Source organism: Lepus europaeus, chromosome 7 (assembly GCF_033115175.1).
Source record: "Lepus europaeus isolate LE1 chromosome 7, mLepTim1.pri, whole genome shotgun sequence".
In the NCBI taxonomy this organism is placed as follows: domain Eukaryota; kingdom Metazoa; phylum Chordata; class Mammalia; order Lagomorpha; family Leporidae; genus Lepus; species Lepus europaeus.
In genome coordinates, this window is record NC_084833.1 from 65,952,585 (window position 1) to 65,967,368 (window position 14,784).

A 14,784-nucleotide genomic window follows, 5' to 3' on the forward strand; every position below is an offset into this window, starting at 1 on the left:
ACAGTGAGAGGTAGAGACAGAGAGAGAGGTCTTCCATTCGCTGGTTCACTTCCCAGATGGCTGCGACGGCCAGAGCTGTGCCGATCCAAAGCCAGGAGCTTCTTTTGAGTCTCCCACGTGCGTACAGGGACCCAAGCACTTGGGCCATCTTCAACTACTTTCCCAGGTCATAGCAGAGAGCTGGATCAGAAGAGGAGCTGGGACTAGAACCAGCGCCCACATGGGATGCCAGTGCTTCGGGCCAGGGCATTAACCCGCTGTGCTACAGCGCCAGCCCCAGTGATACAATGATCTTAAAGGTGTCCAGCATGGTCCCTGGCCGGGCAGAGCAGCCATGCTATGGTGCAAAGAGGGCAAATGGTGAACACGACAGTGAGGGCTTCTCTGTAAGGGTCACAGCAGCACAGCAGGAGGAGGGGTCAACTCTGCCAGACTGAGGGCTTCCTGGAGGAGGAGACTCTGGAGAGAGAATTGAAGACTGCAGAGGCACCCCCACTCCTCCTTATTCCCGTGTGACTAGAGTCTCAGAGCTTGGGCTATGTAATAGTGGTGGCCAGAAGGGGTACTGAGGAGGCCGGGAGAGAGGGCGAACCACTTGGGGCCTTGAATGCCAAGCTAAAGAGTTTGGCTTCTGCCAAAGTTATAAGCAGGCAAGTGTTATGATCCATTATACAGATCTGCAGCTTAGAACGGATCACTCTTGTGACATGACAGTGTGGACGGGAGACAGGAGAGGGGAGCAGAGGCAGAGACAGCAACAAGAGACACAGTGAGGGGGGAGGCAGTAAAGCTAACAGAACCCCTTCCCCCAGGCCCCTGGAGGCCACCTGCCAGGTGAGGGCAATCCAGCCAAATGATAGATGTGGAAGTGCGCAGGAGCTGCTGCCGGCCAGCAGCCAGTGTGGAAGGGCACTTATCCGGTTCCTGAGAATTGAGGGGCCTGTTCCAGGGGCCTGGTGCCCGCAGCCCCCGCACACCTGGGCAGCCACCCCCCAGACAGCCAGGAAGCTGAGCAGTCTTTAGCTTCAGCTGCTGGGTGCTGAGACCCAGCCCTCCACACCCAGGCAAGGTTACCCAGTGCTGGAACCTGAGCCCGTCCAAGTCCATGTGTGGCCCTCACTGCTTGCCCTGGGAGGAAGGATCAGCCGTGATCTGGCCCCGCCCCTGCCACAGCCCCAGGTTCCAAGTAGACCAAGGTTGAATGCTGGCAGCGCCTTTATTAAGCTTGACTGTGCAGAGGACACTGGGTGCAAAGAGCCGGAGGTACCGTTCCCAAGGCCGGTTGATGAGGGGCCAGTGGAGTTCTTGCCCCCACCCAGGTAAGACAGGTGCCCGCCCTCCCAGCCCCCTAACGGACAACGGTGCCCAGGCGAGTCCCCATGACCACACAGGGGCCAGGAGGCCGCAGACTCGACTGTGAGGGTGCCGACCTCCCTCCTTCCAGGCAGGCAGCCAGACACAGCAACTCTTCTTAATTAAAAAGAGAAAGAAAAGTAGTAGGGAAATCAGGAGCAGAGAAACTGAGCCAAACAAGTCTGGGCCACGGGGTGGAGGTGAGGGGTAGGGGTGGGGGCAAAGTCTCTCCCCAGCGCTCTGTAAAGTGCAGAAGTTCCTGGGAGGTCCACATGGCGCCCTCCCCCCCCCCCCCCCAGGTCTCTCCCCTGCCAAGGTGGGCTGTGGTCTGGCTTTGTAGACAGGGACACACACACACACACAGGCACCCAGCTTGCACCTTCCAGGAAATCTATCCCCTAGGTGATTTGTGCCCCCAAATCCCTACTGTAAACTGTCTTAGATGCTTTCCTGACCTTTTTTTTTTTTCCCCTGCATAAGCAGGGGTACAGGAGGACGGCCTGGCAGGGAGGGAGAGACTTAAACTTGTGCGGGGGTGCGCACAGCAACTTCTCATCTGAGACAGCCAGCCACAAGTCCACGGTTTCCTGCAGAAAAATTTCTCTCCTGCCCTGCCCGTGGCGGGCTCTCCCCTCTCGCCTCTCCGGAGTTGGTCTTTGCCTGCTCTGATTCTCGGTCTCTCTCTAACGTTTCTGAACTTCTTTTCACTCTTTAAAAGAAAGGGAGGGGTGAACCCCAGGAAAGGGAAACCCTCACCCACCCAAGTCTTTCTCACCAACAAGTCCCTTCTCTCTCTCTCTCTCTCTCTCCCTCTCTCTCCCTCGCCAGCGACCTCCAGATGTTCCCGAGCGAGCGGCCATCTGCTGAGGCTGCTCGGGCGCGCAGGGGGAGGGGCAGGGGTTCGGGATGCAGGAAGCCGGGAGTGAGGCGGCCTGGAGAGGGCGGGCGCTGCGCACTTTTGAGACGCTCCCTCGGGTGGAACCCGGGCTCGGAGCGGGCTCAGCCGGCGGGCGGGGGGCGGGGCGGGCGGGGAGCGCGCGGCGGAACGCCGGTACTTTGGCGACGCTCCCTAGCCGCGCGGCCGCCCGGCGGAGCCGCCACTGGGCGCCCGGCAGGGGGGAGCCCGGCGGCGGGCGGGGACCGGGGGGCGGGCCGCGCGGCGCAGAGAAAAGCGCCGGCCCCGGGGCCCGCGGCCGGGCCGCCTGGGTGAGCGTGCCGAGGCGGCGGCTGCGCAGCCTTCCAGGTGGGTGCGGGTCCCCGGGCGCAGCGGGAGTCGGCGCCGTGGGCAGGAGCCGAGCCACGGACCCCAGCCACCCCCGCCGCTCCAACGGACGGGCGGGCGGCGCCAGGCGCAGGGGCGGGGTGGGGTCCCGCCGAGGCCCCTCAACTTTTCCTGGACCCCGGGCCACGGCCCGGAGGGGGAAGCCCGGACCGAGGGGAGAGGGCTTCCAGGAGACAAAGGCTCTGCCCTGGGCCGTGGGAGTGGGCGGGCGCCTGGGGGGGTCTTTGTGGCGACACGTGCATCCCGCGGGTGTGGGTCTTTGTGGACTGGGGTTCGGGACGCTCATCTGCCCGTGCCTTTGTGTGTCCGTGCTGTGCGCCGGCGTTCGGCGGTGGGTGTCGTGGGCGCGCCGCCGCGTGTCCCTGTACGTGGTCTGTGCTGTCTACGTGTCTGGGCTGGGTGTCCGTGGGGTGTGTGCGCGCCCGGAGCCAGCGCCGCCGCAGCTGCTCGCCCCCTGCTGTCGGCCCGGCCCCCGACTTGGCTCAAACTTTTCCCGGGGCTCCCCGCGCAGCAGCCCGCCCCTCTTTAGCCTCCTGAGGTCCTCGGGGCCGCGAGCCAGTGGGATGGGACTGGGAGGGGGAATCGGTTGGTCCTGGGCCCCCGCCAGGGCTGGGAGGAGCGTGCCGGACCCGACTGGGAGCAGGAGGGACGCGGCTGGTCCTGGGCTCGGGCTGGAGACAGCTCAGACAGAGGAGGGGACCGGGCAGCCAGCGTCGCCCGCCCAGCTTCTGGGAGAGAGTGTGTGAACGGGGCGGCTCGGCGTGGAGAGCGGCTCCCCTCTGCGCTCCGCGCTGCACCCACTTGCACCCCGACCCGGGTGGGTCGGCGAGAAGAGACTGCTGGTCTGGATCCGGGCTTGCAGGACCCCCAACTGGGCCGCGGGGCCTGCGAACCTCACACACACTGGCTTCGAGTGGGACGGGCAGGGTCGCACTATTGGCCGCGGGCGCGGTGCCCGGCTGAGTCGTGGCGACCCTGTCCCCGGGGGGGACTGGGTGAGCACGCCCTCGCCACGCTGGGGATAGCCCGCGCTGCCCGAGCGGCGGAGAGCAGTGCCCACCCACACTTGGCCAGGGAGGCCGGGAGGAGGTGACTGGGAACTTCTCCGGACCTTCCCGGCTCCACGCTCTGCCTCTGGGACACGTTGAGACTTGCAGGGTCCGGGACCAGGAGGGCTGGGAGCTAGAGGCTGGAGCCTGCTGGGCTTTGATCTGGGGTCAAAAAAACCCTGACACCTTCCCCCCACCTGGTCTTTAACCAAGGACTCTAGGAAGGCTGCGGTCAGGAGGAGGGGCAAAGGCCACTTGCCTGGAGAGGTGGGCGCTCTGCTGTCCTTCTCTCTGCCTCAGTTTCTCTCCTGGGAGGAGAGGGGTGGGGGGGGCCTGCCTCCTCCCTTCCTGTCCTGGTTGACCGTGCTAATTGGCACCTCCAGAGTGGCCTCTACCCCCTCCCCAGGAAAGGCAAAAGCTGCTGAGTTCTAAATGGAGGGAGTTGAAGGGACTGCCATGGCTCTGCCCCCCCACCTTTTAAATGACAGGTTGTGAGTGGGTAGAGGCCAAATCAGCTCTCTTCGTAATCATGACTTCTGATTCAAAGCAGGGGATGCACTTGGAATCCACCCATCCTTTCTCAGGGAAGGCTCGGCTGGGCACCGAGAGTACTTATTAAACACTGCTGAGGGGCCGGCGCCATGGTATACTGGGTGAAGGGGCGGCCAGGGGCGCTGGCCTCACCTATGATCACCGCTTCTTGTCCTGGCTGCTCCACTTCCAATCCAGCTGCTGCTGAATGGCCTGAGGAAAGCCCTGGAAGATGGCCCAGGTGCTTGGGCCCCTGCCACCAACATGGGGGACCCGAGGAGGCTCCTGGCCAAGTCTGGTCGTCGTGGCTATTTGGGGAGTTAACCAGTGGATGAAGGAAGATCTCTCTCTCTCTCTCTCTCTCTCTCTCTCTCTCTCTCTCTGTCTAATTCTGCTTTTCAATTAAATAAATAATTTTTTTTTAAGAAAAAATAGGAGTGTTGGTCCTCCCCTGGAAGCCCCCAGCCACAGGATGCACGAGGAGGCAGGAAGGGGCCCCGACATAGGGGCAAGTGCAGGATTGTGTGTGTTGTGAAGACAGCACAGAGGTGGGCAGCGTGGCGGACTGTCAGGTGTGCCCGGTCCTGGGGGTGGGAGGGGAGGTGGGGGCTGAATTGCCCCCAGATCGCGAGGAGCTGGCATTTGAACTAGGGCAGTGGAGAGCAGCTGCAGGCTTTAACTAGGCGCTGAGGGTGGGACTGGTCGTTCTAGGACACCGGCCTCTGCCTCGTGGGTGGCGCTGGCGGCTGAGCGCGGTAACCTCTGAGTTAAAAGGACCTGGGCTTTCCTCCCGCTCCGTTGCTTTCTAACTCTTCGGCCTGGGCTGAGTAGCTTTCCCTGTCTCAGTCTCAGCCTCTTCATCCCTCAAGTGAGGATGCTTGTCAGCCCCGCGGCGCTGTCGGAGCTGTGAGAAAGGCTAAGGAGTGACTGATGAGAAGTGGTTTGTGGTTGTGTCACGTCCCGCAGACGTTTGCTAGGTGGCACTGACAGTAGAAGGCAGGGCCGGTGTCTGCTCTGTCCTGAACCGGATTTCCCTACCTGGCAAAGCCCTAAGTATTGCAAGCGTTCCGGGCAGAAGGAAGCTTTGTGGCCGTGACATTGCAGTCATCTGGTTTACCCCATCCCATGGCCAGGTCCTGAGCAGAACAGGAGCTGGGCGCCGATCCGAAGACAGTGACAGACCACGAAATGGTCTGATACCTTGACCGGGGCAGCTGCAGGGCCAGGAGCTCAGGGGGACAGAGAGCCTTCGCTGGGTGAGGGGCCGGTGAGAGGGAGGAGGCCTCTGAGAAGAGGGAGCTTTTGAATCGGGCGAGTGAGAGTTTGGTGGACAGAGGAGAGGGGACCTTTGTCGTCTTTGTCAGAGGGAACAGCCTGTGCGAAAGCAGGGGCCCTAGTGGGGGTGACAGGCCTCTGGACTGGGAGGCTCTGTGTGGCCCAGATTTTAAACAGGGAGCAGTGGTGGCGTCCTGGTCTTATGGGGGGTGCGCTCCGCTGTCACGCTGGCTGCCAGTTGGAGGCAGGTGCCAGGGTGCCACGCTGGTCTCCCGAGCCCGCCCTGGGCAGGTGTGGTGACCGCCCAGCTGGGGGACGAGGAGGGGAAGCCAGTGAGCCACCAGTTCCTCTCCCTGCTGCTTCGGCCGCTCTGGTCCCTGCGAGCCTTCAGCTGCCCCTCACCTCACCAGCCCCCGGGGAGAGCCAGCCAACACTGGGAGCCCCGGCCGGGCCCTGGCGCATCTGGAGATGAGGCCAAGGCTCTGGGATGGATTTTCCGTTCTGCTTCGTCCTCTCCCCTGCTGTGCCTTAGCACCTGCGGGTGGCGCATGAGATCACCCTGAGGGAGCAGACACTGACCTGCAGTGAGCATCGGGGGTGGCAGGCCCAGCGCGGAGTCCTTGTCTCTCTACCTCGTGTCCGCATCACGGAGAGCCCCTGGCAGCAATACCAGGGTTCCCACTGCGTCACAGAGAGGGGTACGGACATACACCCCGTGTGAGGACACACACCCTGTGCGTTGGAGCCCACCTTCCTGACTGTCGGAGTCTCCCCCTGCCCACCCCGTGCTGCCCTCGCCTGTGCCCGCACGTGCTGCCTCCAAAGGATGGCGCTTGCCAAGCTCCCAGAGGAGGAGGTGTTGGAAGGAGGAAGTAACACCGGAAGCCTTGCCCGTCTCCTGACGGATTATCCTCCTGGGACAAGGTTGCTGGCCTTCCAGGCTTCTCCTACCCCAGAAACCTGGGTCCTGAGCCCAGCCCCTGCCCTTGGTGGCTGGCTGTGTGTCTCTGGTCAGATCACTGAACCTCTCTGGGCATCTTCACACTGCACTAACTTAGGGATGGAGCCGTCTAGCCTGCTGATCTCGTAGAATGGCCAAACAGGTGACGGAGGCTTGGCAGAGGGTGAGAGAAACAGCCTCCCACGTGCCTGGTGTGGGTGCATATGTTCTCCGCCCTGGGCCAGGCCCAGTGCTCGGCTCCAGGGCCGTAAAGGTGAATCCAAACCCCACCACCACCCCCAGCGGGCAGGCAGGTAAACCTGTAATTGCAGTCCGGCAAGGCCAGCTCAAAGGTGTCGACCACACATGCCCATTTGTAAGGGGAGGCAGAGCAGCCTAAGGGGCCCTGGCTTTGGAGCCGAGACGCCTGGGCGTGAGTCCTGTTTCCTATCCTCCCCAGTTGAATACCGTCTGTCCGCTTGCTGGTCTGCACGGTAGGGGCCGTAGTGGCCCAGTCCCGGGTTATAGGGAGGCAGGAACAAGATGGTGGTGGGGGCGTGGTGAGCTGCTGCCTGCGTCCAGATGTGAGGCGTTAGCGTGGCTGCTGGGGGAGCCGGCCCTCGAGGTGCCTTGTGTTTGCAGAGCTGACTAAGGGGTTGAGGCAGGACATTGATGCAATCCCACCCAGGGATTCCGCTGGCGTCAGTGTGGGTGAGCTCATGACGGAGGGGTGTGGGGCGTGGGGAGGCTGGCAGCGCAGCCTTGAGGAGCAGCTGGGCGGGCCGAGGCCTGTCTCAGGTGGCTGCTGTGGCCCCTGGCCTCCTCTCTACCTGGCTCCTGTGCCAGGGGCTCTCTGTTAAAGCTGTTGGAGGGAGCTGGAAAGTTCTGTGGGCCAGAGGTGCTGGGCGATGGCACCAAGGGCAGGCAGCAGGGGCCAGGGAGGCCTGAGCTGGAACCCCAGGCCCCTGGGGAGGTATCCTCGGAGGAGGAGGAGGGAGATTGTGGGCTTGGTGACAGGCACGAGCAAAGTGACTGGAGATTGTTGGCACAAGCTGGGAGCCTGGGCCTGCACTGGGAGCCTGGGTGGGAGGAGTGGGAAAGTGTCACAGTCATGGCCTTCAGGAAGCTGAATAAGCGAGCGCTGTGGTCCTGCCACCCCGGGAGCACTTGGCACGCGGCCGACGCCGAGCCGCATGCTTTGCTCCTGCCGTTTCATCCTGGGGACAGCCCTGGGTTCTGCTCCCTGTCGAGGACCCTGAGACTCCGCAGGGCTGGGACTTGCCGGAGGCTCGGTGCCATGTTCGTGCCTGCGCCTGCCACACCTGGCTTGGACCCTAGGTCAGGGAAGGCACACGGGTGAAGAAGGCGGGGCCCCACCCCATGCTGCTCACCTGTCACGGACTCGGCCTGTGGCGTGAGAGGCCAGGGCTGGCCCAGGAGTGGGTGTGGGCAGAGGGGATCTGCATGGGCCCAACCGCAGTGCAGGGGGCCGGCTCCCAGCTTCCTGGCCTGCTCTGCCACTTTCTTGGCACCCCGTGCCCCTCTGGGCCTCTGTCAGCCGTGGCCTCCACGGGGCCTGTGATGCAAGCAGAGGCTGGCGGGTGAGGGCGGGTCCCCCTGTGACCACCAAGCAGGGTCTAAATCCAGATGGGGGCTTAGGTCGGGGAGGAAGGTAGGGACAGCTTGCAGGTGCATCTATGCTGGTTAAAAACAGAACCCGAGGCGCCTTTGATCCGGGCAGCTGTCTCATGGCAGAGAGCCCTGCCCAGAGTGGTTAGAGCCCCGCCATTGTCTCTTCCATGCTCCCAGGCCGTCAGCACACTTTGCTAGAGTCACCGTGGACTTGTCACCTGGAGAACCGGGGGCGACGTCGCTGCTCCTGCCCGCGGGTTCTGCTGGATCCACCGGATCAGTGCGTCGGGGGAAAGTGAGGAACTGTGACCCCAGGACCCCTATTCTTCCTCGGCCTTCTGCGTGGCCGCCCATCTCTTTTCTCCGCGCAGTCTGCAGCCAGGGGAAGCGCTGTTAGTGCTGTCCACAGAGGAGAGAGCCCAGGCTCGGACGAGTGCACACAGCTGCGAAGGGTGCCCGGAGCGGCGGCCCTGGCCTCCTGGGTCCAGGCATGTACGAGCTCTTGTGCCTTTGTGCCTGCCCGCGTTGCTGGTCTGGGCTCCAGCCCTGCCTCCCCCGACCCCACCCCTTCACATGGTCTTGTCCAGTGTTTGGTACATAGTAGCGGAGTATTAAATGCTTTTGTGAATCTTTTAAAATCCTGAAACTCTGGAGTTGGATTGTCTAGACTGAACCATTTACCATGAAGCTGGGGAAGCCGAGGCTTACAGAGGGGTGGGGACTCGTCCAGGGATGGGACAGAGCGGGGAGAAGACCTGACTCTGCACCAGGATGCACAGCGACCCTGTCCCCGCCCGGCAGCCCCTGCAGTGTGAGAAGGGAGGCAGGGCCCCGGTGCCCTGGCCGGGGCTCCATCAGCCAGGCAGGCTGGGGGAGGCTGGCTCCGTCCGTGTCCAGGCTGGGCACTCTCATGTGTGTTCTCCTTGAGAATGGGCTGTCCTTTCTGTCCCCTCTAACCCATGATCCCCCCAGCTTGCACAGTGGCCCATGTGATTCCGTGCTGGTCCTGTTTCCTTTCCTGTAACATGGGGATGGGACTGCTGGCTTTGTGGAGAGACCCTGGGCACTGGACAAGCAAATGTGTGTTTAGCGCTGGCCTATGGTGAGGACTGTCCCCGACTGTCATGGTCAGCACTTTACATGGCCGGTGCCCGGCCCTTGGGTGTGAGCTGGAGCCCCTGGAGAAGTGTGTTCTCCCCTCTCCCCACCACAATCCAGCTGCCCGGTGCAGGGCTGAGCGAGGGCCTGGTCCCGTTGCCCTTGGAGCAGTTATGAGTGGAGTCGACTGGGTGGGTCTCCGTCCACGCTGCTGCCCCCCGCAGTGGCCCCCACTGCCATTGCCTCGTTCCTGATCTCCTGGCCGCGCGGTGGTGGCTGCCCTGCACACGGCTCTGTGCTGCTGTTCGCATGCACTCCAGCGAGGGCTGATCGACCGCTGTGAGGGCAGCTGGAGCCCAGCACAAGGCCGAGGCTGGAGGGGCAGCGCTGGCACTGGGTTCTGTTGCCGGTTACATAAGCAGGTTCATGTGAACCGCTTGGTGTCCCAGGGACGCCTTGTATAATCACCCTGGGAACTCAAGGTGATCCTGGGCCCTTTGTGGTGTGTGTTTGAGCCCCAGGAAGGGTGGGTAGGATTAGATGGACCTAGCAGGGCAGGTGGAACACGTGGCGGTAACGAACCCTGCTTGCCCTGGGAACAAAGGGGACCTGAAGCAACTTCATATTTTCCTTTCGGTTCCAGACACTGGAACATTCTATCCTGCCTCCGCTGAGACCCGGCAGAGGATGCACCTGGGCTGGGTTTAATCCTCAGATTGGCCTCTACAAAAGAAAGGGGTGGGAGAGGAGGGAGCCCCACTTCGCCCTGCCCCTGGGAGGGGCCAGAGTACAGATCAGGTGACCACTCCCTGAAAGTTTCATGCTGGCCTGGAAATGCTATCCTGCTGTCCCTGGCCTATCTGCAGGCCGGTGGGAGGGTTGGGGGGGTGGGGGGAGATAGGGCTGGAGGGCAGGGGCCAGGCCAGGAGCCCTGCTGGGGCGAGACCTCAGCTCCTCCCCCTGCCCGCCCTTCCCCCTGCCCCGGTGGTCCCTGAGCTGGGCAGGGGTGGCCACAGACTGCCCAAGCCGTCCAGCTAGAAGCCTTCACTGCTTAACCATTTGTTCACGCCAGCACCCCTGGGTGCTGGCGCCCCAGCCATCAGTGGAGGCAAACACAGGCCTTGAGGCCCACCACGTGGCCGTGCCTGTTAAATGGAACAGCATATACAGGATGCCTGGCATCTGTGGCAGCCACAGTTGTCATTGTACAGAGAGCAGGGTCCAGGGAGGATATGGTCTACCACATGCCAGAGGGAAGAGCTGCCCCCCGCCCCCACTTTGCCTCTCCCCCGCTCCCCTGCCTGGCCTGCTGGGGGCAGTGGGCGTGAACAGCGGGATTGGGTTCTAATCCTGTCCTGATTCTTACTAGTTCCAGGTATCAGGTCCTCTTGCTACCTGAGCCCAAGATTAAAGGCAGGTACACGAGTAATAGCTCTGTCAGCTGGGGAAGGGGTCGGGGCCAGGGGGAAACAGCATATGACAGAGGTCCCTCGAGCCATCGGGAGCCTAGACGGGGGGCCCAGGTGGAGGATCCTGCCCTGGAGGATGGGCCATGGGGATGGGGCAGGGAGGGGTGAGGTGGGGCTGGCCTTTGCAGGCCCTGGTCTTTGTGGGTCTTGTGGTCTTTGTGGGCCTTGGGGCTGGTTCAGCCACTGCCAGAGCACAACAGGGAGCCGTGCTCCCTTTGTGTGTACCCTGTGGACACATAACTGTGTGGCTCTGTGTAAGTTTCTTTCCTTTTTTTTTTTTTTTTTTTGACAGGCAGAGTGGACAGTGAGAGAGAGAGACAGAGAGAAAGGTCTTCCTTTGCCGTTGGCTCACCCTCCAATGGCCGCCGCAGCCGGCGCACCGTGCTGATCCAAAGGCAGGAGCCAGGTGCTTCTCCTGGTCTCCCATGCGGGTGCAGGGCCCAAGGACTTGGCCATCCTCCACTGCCTTCCCGGGCCATAGCAGAGAGCTGGCCTGGAAGAGGGGCAACCGGGATAAAATCCGGCGCCCCGACCGGGACTAGAACCCTGTGTGCCAGCGCTGCAGGCAGAGGATTAACCTATTGAGCTGCAGCACCGGCCAGGTTCTTTCCTTTTTAAAGATTTATTTATTTGAAAGGCAGAATAACAGGGAGAGACAGAGATCTTCTATCCACTGGTTCACTCCTCAAATGGCCACTGTGGCTGGGACTGGGCCAGACTGAAGCCAGGAGCTTCTTCCGGGTCTCCCACGTGGTTGCAGGGGCCCAAGCACTGGAGCCATCTTCTGCTGCCTTAGCAGGGAGCTGGATCAGAAGCGGAGCAGCTGGGACTCGCACTGCCGCTCACGTGGGATGCCAGCACTGCAGGTGATGGCTTAACCACACCCAGCACGCGGCATGGGCTCAGCAGGGGAGACATGAGCTCCCTTTCCCAGTGGGGCCTAGGTCTAGCCCGTGGACCCAAGGCCGTGGGCGCTGGCGATGCCAGCCCGAGAAACCCTTCAGTGGGTTTCCCCCGGGGCGGAGACGGGGGGCAAGTGTGGAAGGCTCCGGGCCCCCACTTCAGCTGCAGCAGTCCTGCTCGCATCTGCCCACCTGAGATAGGTGCACCCAGTTAGGAAGCCGCCGGTCTGGCCGAGGCCCCCTTGCCATGCAAATGGGGCACTGGCTGGTGAGGAGCAGGAGCGGGGATTGAAGGCGTTCCGGGAGGTCAGGCTGGCCAGCGCCTTCTGGGGTGGGGTCAGGCCCATCTGGGACACTCAGCCCTCACCCCCGGCTCCTTTTCCAGCCCCGACCATGCTGTGGCCCCTGCTGCTGCCCCTGCTGCTGTTGCTGGCTGTGAGCAGAGCCCAGACGAACCGGCCATGCTTCCCAGGCTGTCAGTGTGAGGTGGAGACCTTCGGCCTCTTCGACAGCTTCAGCCTGACGCGTGTGGACTGCAGCGGCCTGGGCCCGCACATCGTGCCAGTGCCCATCCCTCTGGACACGACCCACCTGGACCTGTCCTCCAACCGCCTGGAGACGGTGAACGAGTCAGTGCTGGCCGGGCCAGGCTACACGACGCTGGCTGGCCTGGATCTCAGCCACAACCTGCTCACCAGCCTCCCGCCCACTGCCTTCTCCCGCCTGCGCTACCTGGAGTCGCTGGACCTCAGCCACAACGGCCTGGCGGCCCTACCGGCCAACGCCTTCACCAGCTCGCCGCTGGGCGAGGTGAACCTCAGCCACAACCGGCTGCGGGAGGTCTCCATGTCAGCCTTCACCACCCACAGCCAAGGCCGCGCGCTGCACCTGGACCTCTCCCACAACCTCCTGCACCGCCTACTGCCCCACGCCGCCCGGGCCGGCCTGTCCGTGCCCACCATACAGAGCCTCAACCTGGCCTGGAACCGGCTCCGCGCGGTGCCCGACCTCCACGACCTGCCTTTGCGCTACCTGAACCTGGACGGGAACCCCTTGGCTGCCATCGGCCCCGGCGCCTTCGCGGGGCTGACAGGCCTCACCCACCTGTCGCTGGCCAGCCTGCAGGGCGTCCCCCAGCTGGTGCCCCATGGTTTCCAGGAGCTGTCGGGCCTCCAAGTGCTGGACCTGTCCGGCAACCCCAAGCTCAAGTGGACGGGCGCCGAGGCGTTCACAGGCCTGGGCTCGCTGCAGGAGCTGCACCTGTCAGGGTCGGGCCTGGCGCCGCTGCCGGAGCTGCTGCTGCGCCACCTGCCGGCACTGCAGAGCGTCAGCGTGGGCAGGGACATGCAGTGTCGGCGCCTGGTGCGGGAGGGCGCCTACCCCCGGCAGCCTGGCTCCAGCCCCAAGGTGACCCTACACTGCACAGACACCCAGGAGGTCGCGGCCAGGGGCCCTGACATTTTGTGACGAACGGTGTGGCCCGGGGCCACGGGACAGACTGCTACCCTGGGCCTGCTCAGGTCCTGAGTAACTTAGATTCCAACGTGCCAGTGCGACGGGGGAGGCTGCAGGCCTCACCGTGGCACCGCGGGCCTGGGGGAGGGGCTCTGCTGCACCCAGCAGCAGCCTCGGCCCCTGTGCCCCTGTTGTCCCCAAACCACGAGCAGAGGGACTTCGATGCCAAACTGGACTCCATCTGTTCCTGCTGCCCTTCCCGCCTTGTTCCCCAAGTGCCTTCCCTCGTGCCCCGCCCCACGTGACCATGACAGGAGGAGGGTGGGTGGGAGCCCGCGCTGCAGGCCAGGGCTCAGATCCCCCTGGGCCCGCTGTCCAGTCACTCAGAGGCCGAAGCTCTCTTCCAGCATAGTCCCACCTTAGCTCTGGGCCGTGAGGTCCAGCTCATCCTGTTCCCTTCTCCCGAAGCCCTGGGTAGCACCTTACCTGTGGGGGCCACTGGAAAGGACAGCAGGTCCCCAGTCATCACAGCGCAGTGCACAAACCCAAGGTCCCACGGGGGCAGACTCCTGGCTGGAACCTGCCTCCTGCCTCTCAGCCCCAGGCCCTCTGTGACTCCTGGCTCCTCGTCGTCCCCTCGCCGGGTTCCCCCTTGCTGTCATTCGTGCCCTTTGCCTGTCATCACCAGCGGCAGTGACAGCAGGGCCTTCAGAGGGGCGTCTCTGAGCCCGGGGACTCCCCATGTGGCATGGGCAAAGCCAGTTCCCCTATCAGAGCCCCTGGGAGTGTGGGGCTCAGCAGTCCCAGCCCTGCCAGCTCCTCACTCTGGACGGGGGTCTCCCAGCATCAGAACGGGAACTGCCAGCTCCCCTGAGGAGCTGAGCTAGCAGAGGCCGGCTGGACCCAGTTCTCCTGGGGCCTCTCCCCCACCTCTGTGCACACCCCACACCCAGGGCGGCATCTCAGCTCCCCAGCCCTGGGCACTTTCCCTCCTCCTCGTTTTATAAGCATCGTTCCATTTTTAATGACCATCCCTTCCAACCGCTGCTCCCCTCCCCCGCTGGCAGGGGATGGGAAGGTGTGATTTGTACAAAAAGAAAGTTGGTATTTGTTCACTTTTGTAACAGTGGGGCCTGGGCGTGTGCTGGGGTGTTGGGCAGAGGCCAGCCTTGAGCGGCCGCGGGAGCATCAGGGCTGGTCCCAGTCAATGCCTGTGAGGCCGCAAGAGCTGTGTCTTCCTCCACCAGCCCAGCCCAGCGCGCGACCGGTCCTTGGTTTAATAAACACTATATAAAGAGCTCTTTGCATCACTCAGCGGCAGCCACTGAGCCTCCCCGGGCTGGGCCCTGGGGCCAACAAGAACGGAGCCCGGTGGGCCCTGACCTGGGCAGCTTGTTTTTCCTGAAAAGCCTCCCAATCTGGCGGGACTGTGGGCGTCAGGTCAGGAGGGAGCTACCCCAGGGAGTAGCGTGGCCACCTTGCTCCATCTCCCTCTCCCTGCTGCCCCAGCTCCACCCAGGCCATCCAGCCATAGCCGTGAACTTGCTGCTATTTGGACCCTCACTGTGGGCCCTGGTCCTGGCCCCGATCCCTGCCCCTGGACTGTGTGGTGCCCCAGGTCATGTTGGCGCACTTCTGGTGACGGTGACGGCTGTCCCAGCTTGTGTGGATGCCTTTGCTGTCACGGAGTACTCCCTCTGGCCCAGGTCTACGAGCGTGTCCCTCGGGAGCGCCTCCTGCCGCCCACTGAGCCCCAGGCCCTGTGCTGGACAGGGAGATGAGTGGAGATGTGTCTAGG

The 14,784-nt window shown here is 63.2% G+C and overlaps 1 protein-coding gene across 4 annotated transcripts; it reads left to right on the forward strand.

The window, feature by feature from the left end:
* Positions 1-1,230: 1,230 nt before the first annotated feature.
* On the forward strand, positions 1,231-14,283 carry TSKU (tsukushi, small leucine rich proteoglycan). 4 transcript variants are annotated; one of them, XM_062196749.1, is made up of 3 exons: positions 1,237-1,319; positions 8,240-8,554; positions 11,917-14,283. In XM_062196749.1, the coding sequence occupies exon 3, from the start codon at positions 11,925-11,927 to the stop codon at positions 12,996-12,998; it is 1,074 nt and encodes a 357-aa protein (XP_062052733.1). In that variant the 5' UTR covers positions 1,237-1,319; positions 8,240-8,554; positions 11,917-11,924; the 3' UTR covers positions 12,999-14,283. The 4 variants fall into 4 exon arrangements, with proteins under 4 accessions (XP_062052730.1, XP_062052733.1, XP_062052731.1 ...); XM_062196750.1 differs by lacking the exon at positions 1,237-1,319 and adding an exon at positions 2,545-2,596; XM_062196746.1 differs by lacking the exon at positions 8,240-8,554 and having other exon boundaries at positions 1,231-1,319.
* The last annotated feature ends 501 nt before the right edge of the window (positions 14,284-14,784 follow it).

Bases quoted from the DNA above. Each gene is read 5' to 3' on its own strand.
- TSKU (XM_062196746.1), top strand. From the start codon at position 1,286: ATGAGGGGCCAGTGGAGTTCTTGCCCCCACCCAG. The intron at 1,320-11,916 runs GTAAGACAGGTG...CTCCTTTTCCAG, and splicing joins GAGTTCTTGCCCCCACCCAG to CCCCGACCATGCTGTGGCCC.